Source organism: Channa argus, chromosome 3 (genome assembly GCF_033026475.1).
Source record: "Channa argus isolate prfri chromosome 3, Channa argus male v1.0, whole genome shotgun sequence".
In the NCBI taxonomy this organism is placed as follows: Eukaryota; Metazoa; Chordata; class Actinopteri; order Anabantiformes; family Channidae; genus Channa; species Channa argus.
In genome coordinates, this window is record NC_090199.1 from 25,999,001 (window position 1) to 26,025,921 (window position 26,921).

General features: G+C 36.5%; 1 protein-coding gene across 5 annotated transcripts; it reads left to right on the forward strand.

The window, feature by feature from the left end:
* Positions 1-26,887, forward strand: LOC137123913 (testis-expressed protein 2-like). 5 transcript variants are annotated; one of them, XM_067498309.1, is made up of 14 exons: positions 1-188; positions 697-788; positions 13,579-15,127; positions 15,782-15,982; positions 16,266-16,587; positions 16,811-17,034; positions 17,205-17,369; positions 17,880-17,979; positions 21,924-22,050; positions 23,069-23,176; positions 23,445-23,516; positions 23,884-24,093; positions 24,556-24,676; positions 24,958-26,887. In XM_067498309.1, the coding sequence occupies exons 3-14, from the start codon at positions 13,604-13,606 to the stop codon at positions 25,105-25,107; spliced, it is 3,324 nt and encodes a 1,107-aa protein (XP_067354410.1). In that variant the 5' UTR covers positions 1-188; positions 697-788; positions 13,579-13,603; the 3' UTR covers positions 25,108-26,887. The 5 variants fall into 5 exon arrangements, with proteins under 5 accessions (XP_067354410.1, XP_067354408.1, XP_067354409.1 ...); XM_067498307.1 differs by having other exon boundaries at positions 2-188; positions 23,063-23,176; XM_067498308.1 differs by having other exon boundaries at positions 2-188; positions 700-788; positions 23,063-23,176.
* Positions 26,888-26,921: the final 34 nt, after the last annotated feature.

Below are 26,921 nucleotides of genomic sequence, written 5' to 3' on the forward strand. Positions count from 1 at the left end.
GAACTGAGCGTAGATAGCGAGTCACTGCTGTCAACAGGCTGCGCGAGGAAACGGGCAGTTGGAGCAGCTCGGTACGTGGAAGCAAAAAACTGGACACAAACAGTACCGTATCTACCGCCGAGAAACGCCTTTGCTCCTTCTTTGGAAGTTTGGTGTCTGCTTTAAAACAATGAAGTCCTTTAATCCTGGTAAGATATCTTCGAGATATGATTTTGAAACATTCTGCGACTTTGGTGAGCTGACGTCGGTCACTATGGACTGTAGCTAAAACATAGTCGTACAATTTGAAGCAAGCGAGTTTCTTTCACTTTTTTAAAATGTCAGTTTTGTAGAATTTACTACGAAGTCGCAATTAAGCTAATAAAGGCCAAACGGTGCCTTGATAAGTGTTGTTAGCTTGTTATCTTGCCGGACAGGCTGGTTTCTCCAGTCGTTGCTGAGTTTGCTATTAAAGCTTGACAAATCTTTATTTGGACCACGTTAGCACTATTAGCCGATGTAACTCTTTACTACGACAATCATATGTCAACTATTAGTAATTTTTATTGTTTGCCATATGGCTAGTTCACAGTCCACTACCAATGTAACTGCTTTATCACCAAGAAGCAAATACACTCCCTTTGTAAATTGTCCAGTCATTTTGTTTGGGTTTTTTGTATCTAATGATGTTGCATTTCCTGATGATGTGTTCCCCAGAAGCCCCCAGAACATCATGGACATGTGAAACTTGACTCCGCATTAGACAGATGCAGGTCCCAGGCTGGATTGAATGGCACTGAGGATACAAGGTAAGCACTTTGCCAGTAAATTTGAACTCCTTATTGATCCATTTCCTGAGCTACAAATGACCTCGATGAGGGCAAAGTCCAGATAGACAGAGAGAGAAGAGTAGGACAATAGATAAACACAGCTCAGGGGAATGATTTGCAGTAGAAATACGCAAAAAGGATGTACAAGGTTTAAAAGAGACTATTGTGTCGTATTGCTCAAGTTGGCTTTATTGTCATTCACAAAACATACACTTAGTAGGTTGATTGATATTTCTAAGCTGCAACCCAGAGACTAGAAAGTATTGTGCTTGTAGTATCTCATAGGAATCATAATAGTAAGTTTGGCATCTTTGTTAATCACTTGCAGTGATGCTGGTGATAAAAATTGTAACAGATTCATGGGCTCATAAGAAATCTCGCCTCTAAATGACGGCTCAATGGCTGTTAGAAATGTTGCATACCCCAGAGCCTTTTTTGCACGTCACTATTTCCTTTGAACTGAAGAATGGGCCTGCAATTACATTTTAGGGTCTACAAATAGAGGTGCTGAAGTTGTAGATGGTTAAAGTCAATAGCAGCAAGGTGTTTTACAGGTTTCTGTGCACATAGTGACCTCAAGATATATTTTAAATGTTAACTAACTGGCTATGTAAGGTTGCAAATTCATGATGACTCTATCCCATTTAACCAGTTTCCAACTCCAACAACTTTCTCTGGCTACTAAGTATATGCTCAGTTTTTTCTAAGGCAATTTCATCATGTTAGTGCATAAGGGACAAGACTACAGAACTGCTGCGCCTCAGAACACCACTCCTAAAATTAGGGGGTGATTTGGGCCCAAAAACAGGCTGATTTCTTAGGCCTAAGTCATGTGATGATGATTTATTAATCACAAAATCTGCTGAAGAGATCTGCAGCCTTTTTTCACAAGGCTTGCTGCTTTTGGATTTCTGAAATTCGTTCTCTTTATCCCACTTGTCATTCTCATTAAAAAAATCACATGATCTTCATGTTTCAGATCCCACACTTTTATGGCCCTGCCCTTGCATTTCTAAAGCATTGTTTGACTCATTGTATATTATGTACTTTTAATCTTGTATAATTTGGAAAGCCGCTGGCTATTTGGAGTAAGTAAATGTGGTTTAAATTGCAAATCTTTAATGAAACATGAGTCATTTACTAGACCTTTTTTAATGTGAATAGATAGTTGTATTGCTCATGCTTAAATTGTATTTGGCCACAATAACTTTAAAAACACACACACACACACTAAAGTAAGTTGTTTTTTTTTTCAGGGTTATAATGTCTAGAAGGTGCCAATTTCAACATGTGGAGAATTGCTTTAACTTTTTTTATTTTTAATTTTTTTACAAAGAGGAATTTATATCTGTCATGTATTGTAGATGTATAGATATAAAGCCCCCAGAGCAATCTGTTTTTCTTACTGTCATTACTGTCATGTTATTTGAAAGGCAGCTTTTACATTTATCACAAATGCCGAAAAGAAAACAAAAATGTTAGTTATTTTTAGAAAATCTGGCTATATTAACAATTCCCTGTAAGCTTTCAATTAATACAGTTTAATTATTCTTATAATTGCGACATTATTTACATATTTAAAACTTAAAACGGCCTGCTAATAAAGATGGTGTATGCACCCCAAAGCCTGATATAGAACATGCTTAAGAACAGTTTGAAAATCCATGACATTCAGTGCACTGGGAGTGGACAGTAATAGTAGCTGTACACTTAAGTATTCATATAAAAACAGCTTAAAAAAACCCCAAAACATATTAGCTGAAATAAAATGGCTAAAATTGGTCAAAATATCCCACCTAGCTATAATGGTACAGCTTGCCTGTTTTGAAATGAAATGTGAAAAAAGTTCAGTGAGCCAGGCTTTGGCTGAAAAACAGAAAAGATTATCCTTCACCTGATAGTTGTCATCGATAGGACACAGCACAGTAGTGCCACTGTGTGTGCTTAGCTGTCATGTTAGTAAGGTTAAGTGGGAGAGGAAGGTGTTATTTTGCTAGAGAAAGGAAGCAGAAAAAACCTGAACAGGAGGAGTCTTTGGTTTGAGCAGCAGGTGCAGTGAAGGGAGACGTCACTCTGGTGTTTATGGCAGCACATCACAATGATTTGGAAAGTACCAGATCTTTACTTACTGGTCTGAGAAAGTTTGTTAACGTGTGCTTTACTGCTCAAAATCTGAACGTATTTCACTTTATGAAATCCTTTCACCAACTTGACAAATCCCAACTAGTTTGACTTATGCTTGTTTTTCATTGCTTTGAACAGTAGACGTTTTCTTGACAGTAAGTAAAATGTGCTTTTTTTATCTTTTTACCTGTATTATCATCCTCAAATGGAGTGTATCGTTGTCACCATTCACAGTGAAACGGGGAACATGTGCTGCTTATCCTTATCTGTGTAGGAACTGGCTGACACCCCTGTTGACTGTACACCTGTCATAGTTTTGACTCATTTTTTGGTTTTGCAAGTTCTCACATGGTCTAACCAAATTTTATCAGATCAGTCTAAATAACATGGTAATTGTTGTAATTATTATTGAAATAATGAACAGGATTGATCCGTGAATATACAGTATTTGTCCACACTAGCATTCGCTTTCTTTACAACCTTTTACCCAGCGTATCGACACGGAGTGTATGCTTTTGGAGCCAACGTAGTTTTTATCTGAGTAATATCCAAAGCTATTTTGTTTGAACATGTAATTGTTCCAGTACTCCGCACAGGGGTGTGTCTTGATTTTTTTTTTTTTTTTTTCTAGAAATTTCTTGTAGATTATGTTAAAAGGTTGATACCTGAAGAGCTGAATTGGTTATGACATAAATATCAAGGTGTGCCTTTCAAAGTTGAAGATGCTTTTAAGCCTATTGTTAGCTAAGCGCTATTTCCCTTGAACTCCCTCCACATTCATGCAAGTGCGAGCAAACATTGCAGTTGTTTCAGACAGTTCGCTCACCTTTCCAACCACTGAAATAATGACCATTACTGAGACATCAGGAGAATGTGTCAGACTGCCAGCCAGCAGCAATTGCTGGCCTGTTTCAGGTGCTGTCTCCATTGTGTGCTGACAGTACCATTCATCTTGCTAACGTCATGATAATCACTTGTTACCAAAGGATAGAGACAGAAGCGTGGTGGGAGGTAGAAAGATGGATAAATATAGCCTGTCTATAAATATTACTTTGGAGTTTCTCACTTGAAACTGATGAATTATTCACAATTCTACAGTATGTCACAGGCAGCATTTTGTGAGAGAGCACAAATGCCAGAAAAAAACTTTCTACACATCAGTGAAATCTGCTTTAATTTGAACACAGTGGAATAGTGTAGCCATTTTGATAAGATTATCACCATTCCTTTAGAATTTCAAGCAGTCTTTCACCGTGATTTGCAGATTAGGCTGGAACACAGCAGCATAAACAGACCATTTTAGTTCCCCGCGAGTGGCACTAACACTGGATAACAATGTAGCCTTTTGTTGTTAGTTTGGCAGAGAGATTTATTTTTAAATTCTTTTTACTTTGTATGACTCTGATAATAATAAATGTATGATTATAGCATTCCACATTTGGTTATTTTTGTGTTAGGCTTATGTCTTTTGTTAGAAATTGTTGCTTTATATTATTCCTGAGAAAAACAACAAATTCATACAGTATATGTAACATTTTTAAATTACAGTTATTAGTTATTAGTCTTAGTTATTTTAGTTCCATAAGAAACATGTGAAGGCCTGTGGAGAGTGTGGCAGAGTAGCAGATAGTTGCAGAGGATAAAAGAGCATAGAGAGGGAACAGAGAACAGAGTGGATTAAAAACTGAATAAATGTACACTATCACTTCTCAATTTCTACTTCTTAGATTTGTTTGATATTTTATGTGTTTGTGCAGAACTTTCTAGATAGTGTTTTTCTCACAGGCCTGATGTTGTGTTGGCATGAAAATCTAATTTTTTTTTTAGATAGATAACAGTGGTATATGTCACCAGCCCTGGTTATGAAGGTTAATCTTGCACTGAGATGATGAAAAACAATAAAAGTTTATGTGATTGTCTATTTTTCATTCTTTTAATTATATTTGTGGAAATTTATGAATATGTATATTGTTATTAGGAAAGGCCCTGCAACTATTTAGGGAGCTTTGTAAAAACAAAACACGAAGCTGGTCTCCATTGGGTTTGACCAGATGTGGATAGCTGGGCATATGGTTGCCCAAGAGGATTGACCATTGTGCATTGTGGCTTGGCCTACTGAAGAATTCCTATGTTCTCATGTTGGAGGAAGGCTCAATTTCACTTTAAGCTGTTTTAGTTAAATCTCTTGGCACCTATAGATTTTTAAAGCAGCCTGAAAAGATACAGTTTAACTGTGGGCTGTTCATCATTTTGCAGAAATATAAACCATAACTTAACCAAGCTCTAAGCCAAGGCCTTATGAAAAGACCTTGGTTTGCTTTGATATTTTGTGTTTAAAATCTGGTTACAACATGGATGGCATCTTAACTGAATACCTTTTTTTTTAGTTTCTGTAACTGCTGTCTTGTTTTTAAACTGCACATGTGACTATAGCTGCAACAGAATTGTTGAATAGAGCTTAATGTGAAACAAATGGTAAATTAGTAATGAATGAACTTTCTTATTAATAACATACAATCTACCAGGAAAAAGCTAAGAAGAACCATCAAATTTCTTTATTTAAAAAAACATGTACTGCCTGTGGGAGTCGGGGTTGAAGCAAACTGAAACAGTCTTTGTAACTGGAGCAAAGAGGAAGATCTCTGAACTGGATCTGTTTTACAGTTTTGTCTTGCAGCAGTGAAGGAGTTCATTCAAAAATAATTAGGGCATGTTGACAAGTTAACCAGTCAAGTGAGGAGTGCATTATTTAACATGAACCATGTCAGGGCTGAACCTTCAAAGACAGAGTGGTATTTATGTTCTTTGCAAGTAAAATTAAGTAGTAGTGTATTATCTGAGTAGTAGTGGCTGTGTAAAGCTGGGGTCACTGTGCTATGAAAGTCTAGTATTACAATCTCCTTCAATGTTTTTATTTTTTTACTTCCCTAATTTGGTGGATGCTCTGTCACATGCTTTCCACAAGATAGCTTGATTTCACTGTTGTAATCTAAAACAGCTAAGCAATTGCGTGTAATGAGCAATTCAACGATCCAGATGACTAACATGACCGCTGTGTCAGCAGAATGTTTGAAGGTTAGAAAATAGGGGAAAAAGAATTACACAAATTTACTATTTGCACATCATGTTTTGTCTCATGTATCACTTGCATCTATCCTAATGAATTAACTTACATGGTTAGAAACCTGGGACAGAAAGGCTTAGAATACACAATTCAGCCTTTAATACTTTAAACAGCAGGCAGAGTTAAGTACTTTAGCCTTTCTTAATGTTAATTTTTATTTTAAGTACAGCTGTAATGTATAAATAAATGCATCACATATCTTAATAGTGTTGCCTGATTAATACATTAACATTCACGTTAGGTCAGGCGAGCATTGTGTGTGTGTGTGAAGTAAGTGAAGACAATTTTCAATTTCCACTTCAGTTAGTACGTCAGTCTATTGGCAAAGGTTTTGGTATTAAAAGTAGATTTTGATAAATTAAAAATCTTTGTGTGCATGTTTGCTTTAAGAAATGCAAATTTTTTAATTGTCAGTATTTTATGCATTTTATATATGATTCACAATAATCACAATATGACTTATTGACGAAATCGGGGAGCCCTACTTGTTTACATTAACAAAAATGACATAATATATGTTCTGGATATTTGAGGTGTATCCTGCCTTATGTTTTGTCCCCTTGTCGTTCACAAGGGTATTTCAGAAAGGCTGAATATTTTGTATGGCCATCATAATTTTTTAATATTATACTACACATTGATTTATTTCTTATTTGATGCCAACTGTCATATGAATCATTTGAACTTTTATTTCTAGGAAGAATCTGCAACAGCACAAAAAGAGCCCAGAGGTTTTTACAGCGTGATAAGATTATTGCTAGTTTGTGTTTTAACAGTGGCTGTGCAGGATAAAGTAGTACACCGATCTTAGAAACAGAATAATATAATCGCACTTTGGCAACACATGCTGGTTATCTTGTACCAGTATCCAAGGGTGCTCTAGTTGGTAGAGAAAAGCTGTGAGACAGTTGATACACATAATGATCTAGCTGCCTGACATTTCATTCCCTGCCTGCCTCACCAGTTTGTCAGCATTCTTGTGAACAGTTTAGGTTCTGTTGGACTACTATTGTTTATTTGTCTTTAGAATCTGAGGTCTGAAATGTGTTCGCCACTTTGTCATAGCCTCTTAATCACACAGTCACTGCACACACACACACACATACACACACACACACACACACACACAAACAAGGTCTCACACCCCTTGGTTTCATTGCTCAGCTTAACCTGTCTATGCAGTTTTCATACCGTTTCCTACAATAACACAGAAGAATACAATGTGAAAGTAAGTGCCATTTTACATACCAGATGCATCCACCCAAGATTATTGCTTTTTCTATCTGGCACAAAAGAAACCTAATCTATGGGAGAAAGCTGAAACAAGCTAATGGAGCCATTCTCCAGAAATATGTTCATTCATGTTAAGCTGTCATTCCTCACACCTCAACATTTACCTAAACAGTGGGGAACATGAACCTTGTGAAGAAATATGTAAATTGTAAGGTAGATTCCCGTGGAAGCTATTGACAGTTAGCTACTATAGCTGCAGTGCTGCCTGGAACTCTAATGTAACCATTCAGTTGTGAGAGACACTTTGCATGTAATCAGCTAAACTGTCAATGTAAGCACGTACAAAACCATTAATAGTGCATATATATAAACAGAAGGATTTGAAGTGGGACTTCCTCTAATCCCTTCCTAGGCAACATGAATAAGGTATAGTGGTTTGAGATTTCATTAGACCTCCAAAGGGGAGGTAGCTGATGCATGTTTGCAGGAGATTTTAGGGTATTTTCTCCCCTAGTACCCTCTTAATGCCAGTGATGTCATCTGAAATTGAAGACATTTGAGATGCTCTTGAGAGCTGGCATATAGTGTTATATTAGCAGAAAGATACAGGCCAGATGACTTGCAGAAATACCCTTACAGTACATTCACTGAAGGGAAGCCTGTTTAGCCAGTTCCACTGATATATCAGGCCCACATGCATTTATCTGGGACATATGTAAGAACATTAACTGGTCACCTAAAGTTTTACTAGATAAAGCAACGAATAAGAAAACAGCTCTTTCCAGTCTCTATGACAGAATGTAATTTTAGCCTTTGAAAATAAGACACAATATGCATTAGCATTGTTTGTTGTGGTAAAAGTAAAGACTAGTATTCTTTAAAAGTTGCAAACGTTGCTTTGCACTCACTTCCCACCAAAGGGTTCATGGCCTCAATTCTGAGAGTTCTCCATTCTGGTGGTTTCAGAGCAGAGGTTGGCTGCTTTGACTTCGTGTTTTTTGTAGCTTTTTTTGATAATTTTTTTCAAAATTTTTCTTATTTTTTTATTTTTGTATAGTGGGTAGTACATCCAGGAGTCAGTGTTTCTTAAAAGGGAGTCACCAAACAAATACTGTGACCAAGAAATAACACAGTCACAGTTCTCTGAGGAGTATGTTAATGTATCATTGGAATGTGCTAATGTGTTGCAAGGTGCACATGTCTGAATGACACTATAAGGGAAGGTTTCTTTCCTTCCTAACAGTCACATTTGTGGTTGTACATTGTCATAGAGAGATTTGAAACCTGAGGTCACGGAGGAGGTGGTCTCATTCTGGAAAACTGAGTCATGCAGTTCAAGGAAGTGGTTATATAAAGACTACTACATATTACGATTTATTTCCAGAACATGTAATAAAAGTAAAATTGAACTTAAGACGTGACATAACTCTATTTGTTCTTTAGTGGGCCTGTTTTCCTCTCTACTGTTAACTACTTCTGCTTTAGTTGGGGGGCTTTCCACTTTTACAGGTACTTGTATTAAACTTGTTGATGATTGTGGACAGAAGACTAGAGGTACCAGAACTTGCGAGCATCTAGTGAAGTAATAAAATAAATAAAAAATTATTATAGGCAGCATCACATGGGGTTTTACTGATGTCCTGTGACTTTGTATTTGTTGAAGCGCTTGTATGAGTCATGTGCAAAATTAGTACACCCTTATTTTGAAATGGCAAAATGAGTAAGAATTTGTTTAATCAACATAATATGAATGCATAATTAGCATTATGATTCTTCAACAGAAATTAAACTTAATTTTAATTAAGTTATCAAATGTTTGGACTTTTTAATTTTTCTTTATTTTACTATAGCTTTTTAATATAAACTCCTTGACCATTTTTATTACTTTTGATGATGAAGATGAACTTGTTTTTTACTTTATCAGAACTAACACAAATGGTCACAAATGGTTATTTCTTGGGAATTCATACTGTAAGTGCAAGTAAACAAAAATATAAACTACAGAAGAAAATACATTAAACACACTTGTTTTTTGTGTGTTTTGGTAAATAAAACTCAATGATAGTTAAGAAGTTTGTGCTGAATTGAAGTCTGACTGGTTCATTTGTGAAAACCCACACAGTCACACACACCAATGCAATTTAATAGCAGATTTAGAACACTGTAGGTATCCTCTCTAGGTAGGTAGATAGTAACTCAATAATGTACAGACACTAGATTTTACTTATTACTTATTTACTTATATGATAAAGTGATGGATGGATTTGGAGATTGTGAGCTTTGTATCATATAATAAACAGTAAAAATACTACTAGTAGCAGTGATTTATTTATTGCAAATTACAAACAATTCCCAGTGATCATATTTTAACTTTTTCTAACAAGAAACAAGCCCAGGGAAGGCTCATCACCTGACAAAATTATTCAAGAAATAACTTCCTTAACAGTCGATATATTTTCAACATTTGTGATCCAAACCTGTTAACTTGCAAAAACCTGTAAAACTGTAACAGTCAATTGAGGGAAGCTTACATTTTTTTTTTGTGTGTGTGTGTGTGTGTGTGTGTGTGAAGCTTACTAACTTTTGAGCTTTCAACATCATATCGCAGTTTAAAACCTGAATATCCTTTTAATACTTCTTGTACTGGCATTGCCCTTTGATGCATGTGTTTTTACAAAACCACATCTTTTCCAGTTTCTTCACATACCCCCTCTGTCATTAACCGGTTTTGCTGCTTGACACAGCAGAAGTGAGCTGTAAACTCTTATCCAGTGAGTGCAAAACATAAGGGTTAATGAGTCTGACTTGCTTCTCTAATTAGCTTTATCAGCATTACCAGATATTATTTTTGCACTGTCCTCTCAGTCAGTTTTGTGGCTCAGAGAAACGCTCTTATATGGCTGAGTTTTGTAAAGTAAAAATAAAATCCATCTCCAGCTGGTGATCCTCTAGAATAACCACATTGTGTTACTGCTTACTGAAGGCTGACTAGCTAGGGACAAAGGTGGCTGGCAGACTGCCTGGCCCGGTAACAAGCTCACTTGTGGCCCATGTGACAATGAGTGTCCAAGTTGAGTCTGTATAGAAGTGAGCCAGCATGACCGCCATCACCTCTGCTGTCTAAACAAGGCACAAGGACACCATTGCCAAATGTCAGAAAGACACTACAATAACTCTATTTTCACTACCAGAAAATGCCTCATAAATGAAATATAAAAAACAATATTTTAGTCCTGATTCACTCCAATACCAAACATGAACTGTATCTTGTTGCCAAAAGAATTCTTTTTGTCTTTTGCAATCCAAATGTCAAATGAGAATGGGGAAGTATGTAACTTAGGAAAGTACAACTTAGGAACAAACTCCTGTCCATCATGAACTCATTATTGTGCACTGCACTAGGCCACGTAGTAGCACAATGAACTCATAGCTCAAGAGTTCATACATGGACATTTACCTAAAAATTCAGAGTTCCAGTAGTTGCGAAAGCTCATTTATCAAGTTTTTGCTTTTAGTAAATACCAGATTAAAAATGGCACCCTTACTTAAGTATGTGTTTATTTCAGGGCGTTTTTTTTTAATTAAAATGTATACTATGGTATATTCTATTATTTAGGCTGAAGCAATTTTTAGGGAGATTCATGACCAAAGGACAGCAAGTCACCAAAAGGTTATCGGCGTCAACTCCAAGTTAACAAACAACATCCAAAAACCCTGGGTTACATTCTTACAAGATGACTGAAACTCTGGTAACAGTTAAAACTTTACTATGAAGTAATTATTTTACTATGAATAACCATCCAGTACATAGGTGCTACCTACAGGTATCTCCGCACTATTGGTGCATCAAGTAAAGGGCCGTCTGTTGTTTATTGATATTGGTAACAATGGAAAATTGAGCAAAAACAAATCTGTAAGATGTATTTTCTTTTGCTGTTAAAATGACTCTTTAAATTCTGAATGTCACAGTGTAGACTTGGATTTAATTTCTAAATAACAGGTTTGAAAAATACTTTTTATCTTTATCCATCCTGCATTTTTAAAGACCCCTTAATCTCATAGATGCCATGTTATTGTTTAAGCTGCAAAACATAATATTTGTTAATCAGGCCCTTAATTATTTCAATTGACTAGATTGTTAAATATACGTCGTAAAATCAGACTACAGATGTTTTATTAATGTGTCACATACACATTTAATCAACATTATTTCTTCTTGACCTGTGATCAGTATTTATACTTAACTGTAACAGAAAAAAAATACAGATACAACATTGAATACCTTAGTTACAGGAATAACACTTAATGCTGTTTCATGACTTTATTAATGAACAACCCTTTCTATCAGCTTAACCGCAGTTGGCTCAGTTTTAACATTTACAGCATTTTGAAATCTAAATTTTGAAAAGTGTTTATCATTATTATTATTATGACTTCCATTTTCTGTACGTTTTTGGCAACTAACTACCTCGACTACCTCGATACTTTTAGCTGGTAACACAGTTCAAACAACAAAATGTTCAGCCTCTAAAGGACATTGTTACTTGTATACGACTTTTTAAATATCTTTAATACATTTTAGGAAGTTTATACTTTGATGGCGTCATCGATTACATCATCAATGACATCACATAATTGCCTTTGAGGTTTTTAAGGCTAACTGGCTTTCCAACTTACCTAACCAGTATATAAGGAAGTGACTTTTTGTTTCAGCTATTTAAGCAAAAAAAGTTAAGCTTTTTTCAACTTTGCTTGAAAAATCCTTTCAGCACCAAAGCATTTAGATTTAGTCATTTAGCAGATGCTTTTATCCAAAGCAACAAGTGAGGTACAAGGCAGCAAAAATCTAAGTCAAGGAGAAAATATCAAAGCAAAGTCCTAACAGAAAAGTGTCCACAGTTCACGAGATACAAGTGCAAGAAAAAGCAGAAAGGTATTATTTATTTATTTATTATAATAGATTTAAGTAAGAAGCAAGTTTTTGTTTTCAACTCCTTCCCATTGGGCTTAAATTTTCTTAGAATTTAAGTGCAGAGTGAGGTAGGTACTTGCAGAAGTGTCAGCAGGTTTTGACTGGGATTGATAGATCTAATTACTGTGTGTGTAAATTACTTATTTATTGGTTGAGTAATAACATGTTGCATACGCCACGTTGTCACACATTAAAAAATAATGAATTTGAATAGCAGATTAAGAAAACTGTAAGTAGCCTCTCTAAATGGGTATAGTGACTTAATAATGTAAAGACACTAGATTTTACTTATTAGTTATTTTCTTATATAATAAAGTGATAACCTTTTATCTTCTCTTGTTTTACTGAGAATTAGTTTTACTACAGCTGGAAATTTCCTGCAGATGATGCATATGGCAGTTTACTTACAGTTTGGAGTACAGTGTTGTCGATTCATACTATCAGTGACGTTGTCAAGGAACCTGTGGAGGTTGAGTGTCTCCCCAAACACACCCTTCTTGTCCATTGGCTCAGACAAACCAGTGGGATTTGTAATACATTGATGGGCTCTCTTACTGGCGTCTCATTAGGGTAAACTGCCACTTCTGCTTGTTCCTTGGCGCCATGATGGATTTGGAGATTGTGAGCTTTGCATCATATTTACCAATAAAAATACAGTTATTAGCAGTGATTGATTTATTGCAAAATACAAACTATTCCCAGCAATCATATTTTAAGTTTTTTTTAAATTTATTTATTTATTTATTTTTACAAGAAAAAAGCCCAGGGAAGATTTGAAATAACTTAATTTTATTTACTTTTATTTATTTTAACATGCAATATATTTGCAACATTTGTGATCCTAACCTGATGTTAATTTGCAAACCTGTAAAACTGTAACAATAAATTGAAGGGCAGCAACTATAACCAGAATATTATTTTGATTTTATGTGTACTTAAAATATTAAAAGCCAAAATTATATATCATTACTTCAGAATTTGTTACTAAAACCTAGAGTACCTCAAAACAGTTAAAATGTTAGTTGTAGGATACATACACACGTAATGTACATGTCGCTTCCAGACACACAGAAGTGTTATTATTGTGCTTTTACTAAAGGTGAATACCGTTAATTAATAATTGATTGAGCCTAAGATAATTTGTCCAATAACAGTCCAAAACCCTGAAAGATATTCCATTTACTATTAAAATGTGACTAAGAACATCAGAATGCTTACATTTGAAAAGCCAGCCTTTTTTTTTTTTTCTGAAAAAGGTAGTTAATTAAATACTTATACCCATTCAAATTATTGTCATCTCTTTACTTTCTTTGTAGACTGTGAGTTAGTGGGAGTACTGCGATGAACATTCAGCAATCCAACCATGGAGAGAGCGATCACACCGCAGACAAACAGCCACCTGCCGTGGCCCCCAAACTCCATGTGCAGCGATCGCTGTCAAAGGACACCATCACTATCCACTTCTCAGCTTTTGGGAAGGAGGAAGAGGAGGATGAGGAAGAAGAGCTGTACTGTACAACACTCTCCGGTGCCTCAGCCGCTCAGGATGACGCAAATATTGTGACTGCCATAGAGGCAAGCGAGGAGCTGTTTGATGGGTTGCCAGCAGACTCTGCAGCTGAGGTTGCTGTCATTCCTGAATCATCCAGACTTTCTCCTTTTTCCAGACCTCACACTAACAATTCATCATCTATTATTGAGCAGAAAGGCACAACTTCCAGTTCTTCTCCTACAAAATCTTTGAGCTTTCCCTGCAGTGACAAACCGTTTTTGAACTTTGGGAAGTCTCTTTCCTCTGATCCTGAGGCTTGTGACAGCATCTCTTCTGTTCCTGCTCCATCATTAAGGCACAGACATCTGATGAAGTCTCTCGTTAAATCCTTATCTTCAGATACTTCCCAAGACTCTTCCTCCACCTCTAGCCTCCACCGTCTTCCAGAATCACGTCTTAACCTGCAACTCTTCAAGCAATTCACACAGTCTCGCATGTCATCTGTTGCAATGTCATCAACTGGTGACTCTAAAACCGCCCCCTCATCCCCATTGACCTCACCAGATAACCGCAGCTTCTTCAAGGTCTCAGATGTTGAGGCACGAATTGAGGACACAAAGCGGCGCCTCTCTGAAGTCATCTCTGAACCCCTCCAGCTGCTAAGTAAGATGATGGATGAAAAGAGTGGCAGCTTAGTTGGTAGCAGTATTTATCGGCCCAAGGCCCTCTCAGCCAGTGCCTCAGAACTCAGCATTAATTCTATCAATGGTCACTTGGAGAGCAACAACAACTACTGCATTAAGGAGGAAGAAGGAGCTGAATGGGAGGCTGATAATCCGAACGGCAGGGCTTCTGGACCAAATGAATTGTCTATTTCCTCCTCTGTTGACACTAAAAGCCCAAACAAATCAACTTTGATTTCTATGTCATTAGACAAATGCTCAATGTCTGCTCTTGCTAAACAAGAGGATGAGGACTTTTGCATCCTGTACAGCGATGAATTTGAAACTGGCACTGACACAGTAGGTGATGGTGTTGATGGGACTGATGATACTCGAACTGGTAGTAAGACTAAAGTGCCGCCGAGTGGTACTACTGAACAATTCAGTGAAGATGAATCCGAAAGTACTGAACTAGCACCTAGTGTTCCTCACTATACTCTTATTTTCCTCATCATACTGGTCTATGGGTATTTTGTATTACCTTTACCCAGTTATGTTGGTGGAATGCTGCTTGGGATTGGCCTGGGATTTCTTCTAGCTATTGGTGTTGTGTGGCTCACAGGACCAACACCTTCTAGTAGACGTTTCAGACACCATGGGAAGCCGTCGAAAATGACCAACTTAGACATTAAGGAACCAGATATCTATAAGGTCAGTGAATCCTTTTAATCTTTTTTAGATAATTTCAGACTACCTTCCCTTCATTCTGCCATGCTGCAGGAGTGTTTAGCTCCCCAAAAAGGTTTTTCTCTCTTTGGTCTTTTAAAGTTGTAAAATGCCAATTCAGCAATAACATTTTTTTTTAATTGACGGCGACATTCATACTACAAGATACTACATACTGTAATTAACCATTTCATAAAAACGTATTTGCTGCATATGTTTTAAAACTTTCACTTTCACTAAACCTTGATTTAGTCATGCGTAGAATCTAAGCAGAACTTACACCGTAGGCCACCTGAGCATTTGTAGAAATACTGTCCTGCAACTTATTTTTACCTCCTTCTTTTTTTTTTTTTTTTGGCTGATTCCACTGAATGGCAGTTAATTAAACTTCTGGGTTTTCCCAATCATCCTATAACTAACAAAAATATATTATGCTAAACTGAAAACATATTTTTAGGTTTTATTTACAAAGGTAAATTGATACATGAATTTATTTATTCTCTTTCTGCGAATGCTCAAAGACATTCAAGGCACATCGTAGATTTTTTTATTTATTTTTTTATCTAAGTATCATCTATATGGGACTAGTCCCTATAATTGTACTGAAACTTGCACACTCATTGTGTTAAATGGTTCCAGGGCTGGATGAACGAGATATCGAATTATGACCCGGAGACATACCATGCCACATTGACACACTCTGTGTATGTCCGGTTGGAGGGCTCCATCATTCGTCTCTCTAAACCCAACCACAACATTGCCCGCCGTGCCACACACAACGAACCAAAACCTGATGTCAACTACATCAGTCAGAAGATCTATGACCTGACCAACAGCAAAGTATGTTATATTACCTTTTTTGCCTCCAAGATGTTAGCGTTTGCAGCTTGAAGAGTTAACTGTAAATGGTAATTAGTCAAAGCTAGTAAATCTTGGAATGTTGAACACATTTGTTCTTTGTTTGATTATATAAACATATATACATATATTTTAAGACTATTTTAGAATTCATTTTAGTATAATACAGCACATACACCATTCAAAAATGTGTCCTTGTAAGCTAAGGAATAAGTTTTATAATTTTTGAAAGCAAAACTCATCTTTTTTCCAAATCTTCCCTCAGGTATATCTAGTGCCTCACAGCCTGGCTAGGAAGCGTGTATGGAACAAGAAATACCCTATATGCATTGAACTTGGCAAACAGGATGACTTCATGTCAAAGGCAGAGGGTGACAGGTGGGATGCCAGTGAAGGCCTGAGCACAAGGGAGCGAGGAGAATGCAGTGGAGGAGCACAGGTTTCATCTTCAACCAGCAGAGACCTGACTCTGTATCTGTTTGGAAGGACTGGGAGGGAGAAGGAGGAGTGGTTTCAGCGGTTTTTGTCAGCTTCCAAACTCAAGGCAGACGTAAAAAAAAGTTACAGTTTTGCAGGGGTTAAGAGCGGTGAGCAAAATTGACTGTAGACGGCAGAGATGTTTTTTTTGCTTTTTATTGTGTATTTTTTCCCAAGGCTAAGATTTTCTAATGATTCTTATACTTTTCAGCAAGAAAATATGTCTGTCTAGACGTATTGACATATTGGGTACTTTACAACTCTAAATGTAACTACAGCATTTAAATTCCCACCTCTTTGTGATGTTTGTCTTTGTGATGCCATTACCCACAGCCCTGAGCTTTCACAGCCGCAGCAGTTCCGATGACGCACTGGCATCTCAGCCCAAGTCAAAAGACTCACCCATCCCCTCAGGAACAATAGGAAGTACTAAACCCAAGCAACTAGAGTACAGTACCTATATGGCCACTGTACTCCCAGAACAGGCTGCAGTTAGCTCTACAGCTGCCAGCCCTACACCCCTGAGTCCTCAGAGTAGCCCTGGGGCTGACAAAAAGGTAGCATATACTCACTTACTTATTCCAGTAACATATTTTTGTTCTAATTTCTATGTTCTAATTACCTTTGTTTTAAAGTTTAAACTTCCTGTGCTACAAGTCATATTATATCATCCTTTACAGATAAATGAGATTCATATTCATTCCTTGTAATATTTTGCTACCTGTAGCTTCAGAGCACCAATTTACCTCATGTGCAGCAAGGGGGAGAGGAGGAGGAGACTGTTGCCTGGGTGAATGCAGCTCTTGGGCGTGTCTTCTGGGACTTCCTGACTGAACCCTACTGGGGTGAACTGGTCTCCAAGAAGATTCAGATGAAGCTTAGCAAGATACGGGTGAGTGAAACGAGGCCATTAATAGCATTTCTCTTCAGTCATTGTTAAAATTGAAACGGGCCAACAAAGAGGAGGTAAAGTAGAAAGTAGGGAAGAAGTAAAAATTATCACTCAGTGTGTCCAGCATACACACTGATTGATAAGCCCTCCAAATTTCAATGTGTAGCTATGTGTGCCTTTGAAAAAGCCCAAACAGTTTCAACCTGAGTTTCGAAACGGGGGCAAAGAAACAGAAACTCCATATCCTTTATTTCACTGCTGTGCTTTTTATGATTCTGTCCCTCATTTAATATCTTTTTGTTACTGCCACTTTCCACAATGTGCTGTGGCAATAGCTGCAGGTAAGATTATTGTCTTAGAATAATAGTGCAAAAAAAGCCTTTTTCCGTCCACAAGAAACTAAGACACAAATATAGATATTAAGGCATGTAATAGCTTTATTACAGTCTGCAATTGAAATACATCTGCAAAGTGTGCTAAGCTCACTTATATGCTTCTGTCTTTTCCTAGTTGCCTTACTTCATGAATGAGCTAACCCTGACAGAACTGGACATGGGCTCGGCCACTCCCAGAATTCTTCAGGCATCCAAACCCTCTGTTGACCACCGAGGCAAGAGAGATTTATTTAATTTCTGTTATTAACACACTTAGTGTTAGAATGCAACAGTACAACTGTTTTCTCTGGGATCTCCACATTCGAAGACACAGCAAAGCTTTGCTGGCTGATTAGTTGTGAGTGTCCTCATCTTAGTAGTTGTTCGTGTTGTGTTTACCTCTGTTTACAGAGGTCATAGGCTCGCATTATTGACCTTGGGTCAGTGTCTGCATATATAGAGTATTCTAAAAGTATTTTTTTGTACACTCAAGATAATTTGTGTTTACAATCAAAAGATCAGAATTCACAATTTCAGCTTTAATTTGGTATTTACATCTCGACACAAAGTCACAGTTAACTTTATTGTCAATTTTGCTATATATCTAGAGGATCGAAGTAATGTTTCTCACGTTCCCTTCAACGAAACATTATAATACACTATAGAATCCAATACAATAACAAGGTAAAAACATTACAATACTGTAAGGACTGCTATAAAAAAAGGAAACACTTTAAATAAATACATTGAACAACATAGGAAATAACACATTTTAGTATCAGATGATCCAAATGTTAGGTGATCAACAGTATTTAAAAGTTTGACTGACAGGTGTTTCTTATCAACCACTTAAAAACCAGACTGTTTTCTATGGGAGAAAAGTAAGTCATATTGAAATTGACAAAAGAAAAATCGATTAGAGACATTGTACAAACATTTAGCATAGAAATACAACAGTTTGCGATTTCCAGAAAATAGAATCAAACTAAAAGTGAAATGATCGCAATCCACCACATAACTTGTCATCAGCAGTTAGTGCTCATAATCATAAAGCCTGGTTGGAATTTGCACAAATAAATTAATAGGGGTACAGAGACATTTAAATTTAAGAAATGCATCAAAAGTAATAGGAAGAAGCTTCATCGTGTAGCTAGACAATGATCTAAAACATGGTGCGAACTCAAGAAAGGACTTCGTCAGAGGGAGAAATGGCGGGTTTTAGACTGGTTAAGTCAGTCACCGCTCTTTAATTCAACTGACCATTTAATTGCACCTGTTGAAGAGGAGCTTGATGGGAAAACCCCTGTAGTAAAAGTCCGGAAAAGCATATCAAGAGAAGAAACCGACAGTGAGTCACAGGCTTAACGCAGATATTGCAAACAGGGAAATTGAAACGAAGAATTAAATTTTATTTTCTTTAATTTACTTTACTAAATTTGATCTGTTTTAATGCTATTGTATTAACAACAGTACATTTTAAAATGTATTGTCCTGCACATGCTTGATTAGAAGTACCTGTGCTGTGCTGTGCTGTTAAAATGTTACGCTAACACTGCTTTGCTTAAAGTTTCTATATCTGCAGTTTTAGGTCTTCTGCTTTCTTTTCCTCTCAACGATGCAAAATGCCCGTCAGCTGCCACCTTGGCACTGTGTTCAAGTGCCGCTTGTCAGCCCAGACAATATGCAACAAGAGCCATAACAGCAGTGGGCCTTTTATTGGAGCTAGTTCATTAATGTTGAGTGTCACAGCCCTTAAACTCAAATGTCTTTTAGTGTACAGTAAAACAGTTGCACTGTAAACTGCACTAATAAAAAGGTTCATAGAGTGTAACATAGACCGTATAAAAGCTCTGCCTTTTGCAAACTTGCACAGAAGAAAGCGACTAACCACAACTTGACCAGAGTTTATATTTCTATGCTGTAGCTTTTGCATGTGTAAACAAGATCTGACAAAGAATAGTACCATATTTCACAAAAATGCCCTGCATAGAGGTGTGGAAGACAATTAGGTTAATTCAGTTCAATTATTGTTAGAAAACTGTATCTTAACAGTGTCTTAGTTGTCAGAATATTCTAATATATATATAATAATATTTCATATAATTTCTACATAGTTTAGGTTAGGCAGCCATTGTAGACAACCAGTCAAACTGTAATCAAAAATTCACATTTTAAAATCCTTGCAGCATACAAACAGTATAAAATGTCATATGGTTGAGAACTTTTGCAATACTGTGCATGTACATATATATATATGGACAGAAGTGACATTTGTGTCCTATGACTGCTGACTAATAAGAGCAGAATAGCCTGTGTCTCACTGGTTTTGTCAGTCTATCCAAAGAACAGCAAAACTGCTGTTAGCAATCCTAACTCTCCACTGAAAACAACACATTCCAGCCTGAGATGCCAATAAGGCCCCTCTGACACCGCAAATTACAATTTTTAAACTACAATTTATTTTAAATTTAAAGCAGTGGTCATATACTCATGAATCAGCATCGACATTATATAATGTTTCTGAGCATGTTTAAACTATCAAATACTCTCAATAAGTTTAAAAAAAATTACAATGGCGCCTGCTTCTTTTAGACCTAGTAAGCAGCGAATAGCTGAAATTATTGAAGATGGATGCACAGGCAAGATTACTGCGATTTGCTACAGAACAATTTGCTGTAGAACAAACCTTTCACTCAGGGTCTGAAGGGGTTGTTGTTTGCTGGATTGCTGCAAATGTTACAAAGGCATGCGTGCTTGATTTAATATGAACTAATCTCTTTTACCAAAGGTGTTACTCAAAATATATCCTGGAAAGGACTTCACAATCAACAGCCTTGTTTACAGAGGTGTAATGGAATTTCACTGGTTACTGAACTCTTAGCTGACTACAATGTAATCTACCCCTAAGCACTTCAGCAGGTTTTATGGTAAACTGAGGCTTAGTGTGAGGTGTTAACTTTGAGGGAGCACAGAATCACCCTGATGTTAAAGTTTTCAACTAACTCTCCTTTATTTTTGACCAAGAGCTGGGCATGTTATTTTACAGGACTCTGTGATTGACTGTCGTGACTCTCCAGTCTCAGTATCTCTGTTCCTCCCTCCCATACTATGAGTCACTGTCTTGTTTTTATCACTGCAGCACTCACATATCCCTGTAATGAGCTAAAATTGATTGCAACTCCAAGTGAGACAACAGCACTATTTTTCAGATTGTTCCAGGCAAAATGCAATTTAATAGTCACTCCAAATGTAATTGTGTGCTTAGCACTCTTGTTTTTTGTTGAAAGGTTGTCAGCTTTAATTGCACAATCATCTAGAAGTGCAATATATTGCCAAATGCTTGCTGTCAATTTGCAGGTGAATTAATCTAGATTACCCACTGTGAATCTATAACAGCAAAGTCCCTTATTTTTCAGATATATACTTTAGAATGAAGAGGAAGCAGGAAGCAAAAAAGGAAAACCCATATTGCCCTGTTTGGGAAAGATGAGGACATTCACTAATCACTGTGAATCTTTCTGTCTACAGCGTATAACCTGCTATAATCAGTAGCGTTTTACTTTTAAAGTGGTGGCTAGAGAATGTACAGTGGTATTAAAACTGCTGTATCAGGCGGGTGAAAAAAGTCTTCTGGACTCAGCAGAGCTAGCATTTTACCTCAACCTTTCTCTGTTTTTACTTAATGCTTTCTCGCATCTTTTCTGACTTTCTAACCTTATGCTTTTTCTGTTGCTCCAGTTTTTCATTTTTTGTGTGTTTCTTAACTTTCTGTTTCTCTCAGACTCACTCTGATTGTTTTTGCTATTTGCCACAACTCGCTGCATTACCATTTGCCACATTTAGCACAACCAGCTTGTGTTAAGGTAACAGAAGAGTGCATCCAGTCTCATTGCTGTTCATCTGTTTGTGTGTTTGACTTCTCACACCATTCTAATATATAATATATTGAAATATTTTTTTTAGTTTAGATTCTCCTAATGCCTTTCTTCATCTGGCTCACTCACTTTTAATACATCAAAAAGGCAAGTTAGCACAGGAAGATTGTGAGAAGTGGGGAAGTGATAACTATGGCTAGTTTTATGTTTATCTCACTTACTCAAAACATACAGCAGTTAACAGTTTCACTTCTTTCATTTTGTTCTCAGGTCAGAATTTCTATTAACCACTTTGTATCCTTCAGGTCTGTGGTTTGACCTGGAGGTTTCTTACAGTGGCTCTTTCCTGATGACTCTGGAGACCAAGATGAACCTCATTCGCCTGGGCAAGGAAGGAGAAGGGCTTCGGATAGGGGAATTTTGCAAAGATGGGTAAGACGCTTAAATTCCATCAATACCCCATGCACACTTTAAAAAAAGCACTAATGCATTTAGTTGTTAGATTAGATGCCTTGTTCCTCCTTACTTGATAATAAAATGTATACTTTCCATCAGAAGTCTGCCACATTCTGCCTGGCACCTCACGTTTTACTCTTTGTTCTGTATTTCTTATATCTTCTCTGTTCTTTTTACTGTTATTCCCTCTATACTGTCTGGATTCTACTTTTGTACGACTGTTAATTGGATGTAATTCTCCTCTTGGTGGGTAAGTGCTTAACTCACATTATGTAGTTCTCTAAAGTTATGTTACTACCCAGTGCTTTCTCATCAAATATCCATGTGTGCAGTGCCTTTTAATCTCTGCTTGGTTTTTTGTTTTGTTTTTGTTGTTGTTGTTGTTTTTTTATCTCCAAAGTCCATTTTTAGCAACAAAGATAAGTTATTATATGTCAGGGTAAATATAGCAGTATGCAGTTACAACCTTTTCTCAAAGTACTGATTCCATTATGCCAATTATCAGGGTTGCAGCAATACCAATGCATTACCAGTGTTTCTTTAGTCAGCATTTAATTTAACATATGTATTGATCTGATTGAAATCATTTTAATGTAAGGAAGCATGGGATCCCTTGGATTGCATTATGTCATTGGCCCACTACACTGAACACATGTACCTAATAATGGAAGAAATTACATTTAAAACTTGGTTTCACATTCACTAACATATAAAAAATAAATAAATAAATAAAAATGAGAAAAACATACTAAGCCAAAGCTTAGTAATTTATTTGGAAATGTCTGTATTTTAACAGAGTTTCTTTGTGCATGTGGGCAGTGTTGGGGCATATTTAAACATTTAAAGTATTTATCTCAATAATTGTGTCCATTGTCTAATGGGACATCACTATGTTGGTACAGCACAGTACGAGTGGGAAAAAAACTAAATTATGTGCATGTTGGTACTATACATGTGCGTAGCTGTACTAATTTGTTTGTGATTCCAGATACAGACCACGGACTTACTGCCTAGCAGATAGTGATGAAGAGTCATCCAGTGCAGGTTCCTCAGACGAGGAAAACTCCTCAGAACTCTCAAATGTTTCTGCTGGCGCAGAGGGGTGAGAGTAACTTATATTCTCTAGATCTTCTATGCTCACCTAATTTTCATAATCACAAGTAGAATCTTTGGGGGGAAAAAAACTATACAGCTAATATTGTAAAAACCTGTTATACATTTGGACAGTATCATTTGGATAATTTTGACAAATATTTTCTTCCCTGGGGAAAAAAAATGAAATGAAGTTTGCTCATTTATATTCAGATGAGGTGATTGTCTTGGCCATTGTAAAAACATTTTTACCCGTTTTGTTTATCTACCCTGTGAAGCACCATCCAACAAGTTATAACCGGTACATCTAACTCCTTGAAGGTGTTCTTTTCTGGACCAGGGGAAAAATGGTAGAGTAAAGGACTTAAAACGCTTTACTTTGTGAACCAGAAGGTCTGCTAGAGAAGCCTACACAGGCTAAATAATGCAGTGACTATGAATAATTATTCATTTTATTATTTTTGTATGAGTCTTTGTGTTGGCGTAAGTTGCGTATGTTTTTTATTACCTCACAATAAAAAAAATTGCACAAAAATTTGATTTAAAAAAATTTCCCTTATGACCCTTTTGTGGGATTTGCATGGCTAGATATGAAATATTAAGTCATGTCACTATCTAATCTATTTATGTATATAATAGCGTTTTAAGAAATCGATTTCATGGAAGTACACAATTTAGTATGAAACTTTATCCCTTACCCTTATTTCACTATTATAGTTTGGTTGGAGGCCACAAACCGAGCAAGATTATGCGCTTTGTGGACAAGATCACCAAATCTAAATACTTCCAGAAGGCCACAGAGACAGAGTTTATAAAAAAGAAGATGGAAGAAGTGTCCAATACACCCCTCCTGCTCACAGTTGAGGTGCAGGAACTTCGAGGCACCCTGGCTGTCAACATACCCCCTCCACCCACTGACAGGATATGGTATGAGAAGGAAGTGTTTTTGTTGTTTTGTTGTTGTTGTTGTTTTATTTGTTTTTTTAGTATATACAGTAATCTGTGGAATGCTTTGCAGTGTCTATGACTTTCATGGTGACAATTATTCACATTTACCTCTTCCTCTGGAATTCGGCAAGCAAGTCCTAAAACTATTAAAGAGTCTTAGTGAAAGTATCCCTCAGTCATGTCAACAATTACCTAAAATAACATACATACATATATGATATAAATACATTAAAACACCTTTATTTCTAAATGGTAGATAATTCATATAAAACATGTACAGTAACAATATTAATACTCAGAACAACTGAAACTCATTTTAGCAAAAGCTTGTTTGCTTTGACAGAATGAAGTGTAACATTTGATCTATCACTGCGCTCTGCTGGTGCTTTAGTGTTAGTGTCTATACCATTTGTTCATTGTGTTAATTATTTTCTGTTGCAGGTATGGCTTTAGGACACCTCCTCACCTGGAACTGAAGGCACGGCCCAAACTAGGAGAAAGAGAAGTCACTCTGGCTCATGTTACTGATTGGATAGAGAAAAAACTGGACCAGGAATTCCAGGTATTGATTCATTAAATTGTTATGTTAATCAAAATAAGTAAGAGGGATGGATATCAGTAGGTCAGATCTAAACTCATTTATATTAGTTACTTGCAGTGGCATAGATCTGAACTATCTGACATTAACCACATGTATGATTTAACCTCAGACTGACACTTGCACAATGTTTTCTTAAGGGTTACTACATATGTTTTACATTGCAAAACCTTTTGTGTAAAAAATAAAACACCACACAATTACACCACTCACTGTCTTTTTTTCTCACTCTTTCCCTGTGTTAGAAAATATTTGTAATGCCAAACATGGACGATGTGTGGCTGACTATCATGCACTCTGCCATGGACATGCGCACCGCTGGTGGACCCTTAGTTGGTCCCCCAGTGGACCCAGACCCTTCCAAGCCTGAGAGTGATGGCACCATGCCACCATGAAGATTGTTTACAACTTTTTTTTAGAGCTTGTGACTTTTCATAATGGGAATCCAGAGCCAAAGGTGATAGATCAGATGCTACTCTAATACAGACACAGTCCCATTATGAGACTTTCTTTTATTTGCCATAAATGAGACAATATAAAGGAATGAGTTAGGGTTGGCCAAGGAAACACTAAAAAAAAATCCTTGCTTGCTGCTTTTCGGTAGAATTTATTGTGCCAGAGGAAAATTGTCACTGAAGGATTGTTAATTATATTACAGGCCTATTGGATAGGGGCCAATAAATGAAGAGGGCCATGTTTGTTTCAGAACTGGGGGTGATTGAAGTTAATAGGTGCATTGTTGATTTGAAAGCATTCACCAGATACCTTATAGCCTGCAGATGACATGTTTCTGCAAAGGCTAAAAAGATATAGAACATGGTAGCCCTTTTTATTAAAGAAGCACACGTGGAGATTTATAATAAGATAGAATCTAGTAAATGTTGTAAATTGCTGTCAATCATATGAGACCTGTTGTTCCCATTGTGCAGGGAGGTACAAACTGTGTATTACAAAAAGCTCAAATTCATGATACCATTAAACATAAACCCTTTTTTATGTGAATAGTTTTCGATCAGGTGTTAACAGTATTCATTTGTGCTGTGACCACACCTTGAGCACCCCATACCTTTGCCAAACCCCGTCTTCGTGCTGAAGATGCCATTATCCATGTCTCTATGGAAATGGTGATCAAGAGCATTGCCTATCTAAATTCCATGCTAATAGAAATAAACCAACACAAAAAGTGCAATGATGGAAACGCTACATAGGTTCTAGTATGAAAATATATTAAAGTGTGTGCCTAATGAGAAGTACGAGTAGATTGAATGTACGTATGGACATTTTGGTTCCTCTTTTTTGTTGTATGGAAACAGTTTTTCCCAGTCAAATTTTGATTTGGGGTATGCAAATTGTTGCACAAATACAAATTTTTGTTATCTTGTTTTCTTATGAGAAACACTATCTCCTCGTGCATCTTTTTCCAGTTGTGTCATTCAGTCATCATGTTTCAGTATCAATTGGTGTATTTACCTTTTTATACGTCATTTATGCTTGTGAAAGATGATGAATTTAAAGATGATGAATTTAAATGACCAACTTCAATACTGTATGTGACAGTGCTATAAAAACACTGCCTGCCATACTGTATGTAGAAAGACTTTAATACACAGATAAGACTTGGGCGAGCTTAAGGTACGTATTATATAGTAAAACATGTATTGCCAAGAATGTATAGTACAGGTTCCCCTTCTGAGAATACTTTTTTAACAATATTTATTAACCAAAGGCTTTTCAAAACGCCTAGAGTGCCAGATAGCTCTTTTCTCGAAGGTACACATCCTGTATTGATAATGCATTGAGGTAATATTTACAAATGGGCTACAATATCTACATTAACACTTACAGGAAAGTATTCTTGTATTTTCATTTTTGCTGTCTTAGCACACTAAAGCACTGTAACCTGAAATTTTATTTTTTTTCCCCCTGTTGCCTCTTGTTAAGTATTTGTTTTTAATGGCTAAATGATGGTTATGGTTGGTTTTGTTTTTGTCTACTTCTTTGGATTAAGCGGTGTGATGTAATATTTTTGACGATGTATGAAGACCATGTCATGATTTGTATCTGTGAAATATTAATGACTTTTTAAGAAGAATTTACAGTAATTTTAAGGCCAAATTTGGTGATTATGTATATCTGCCTTATTTATGAAGCAAATAAATCTCTATTAAATGAAAATCGTTTTCCTGTGTATTCAAAGTTGCAACAGGGA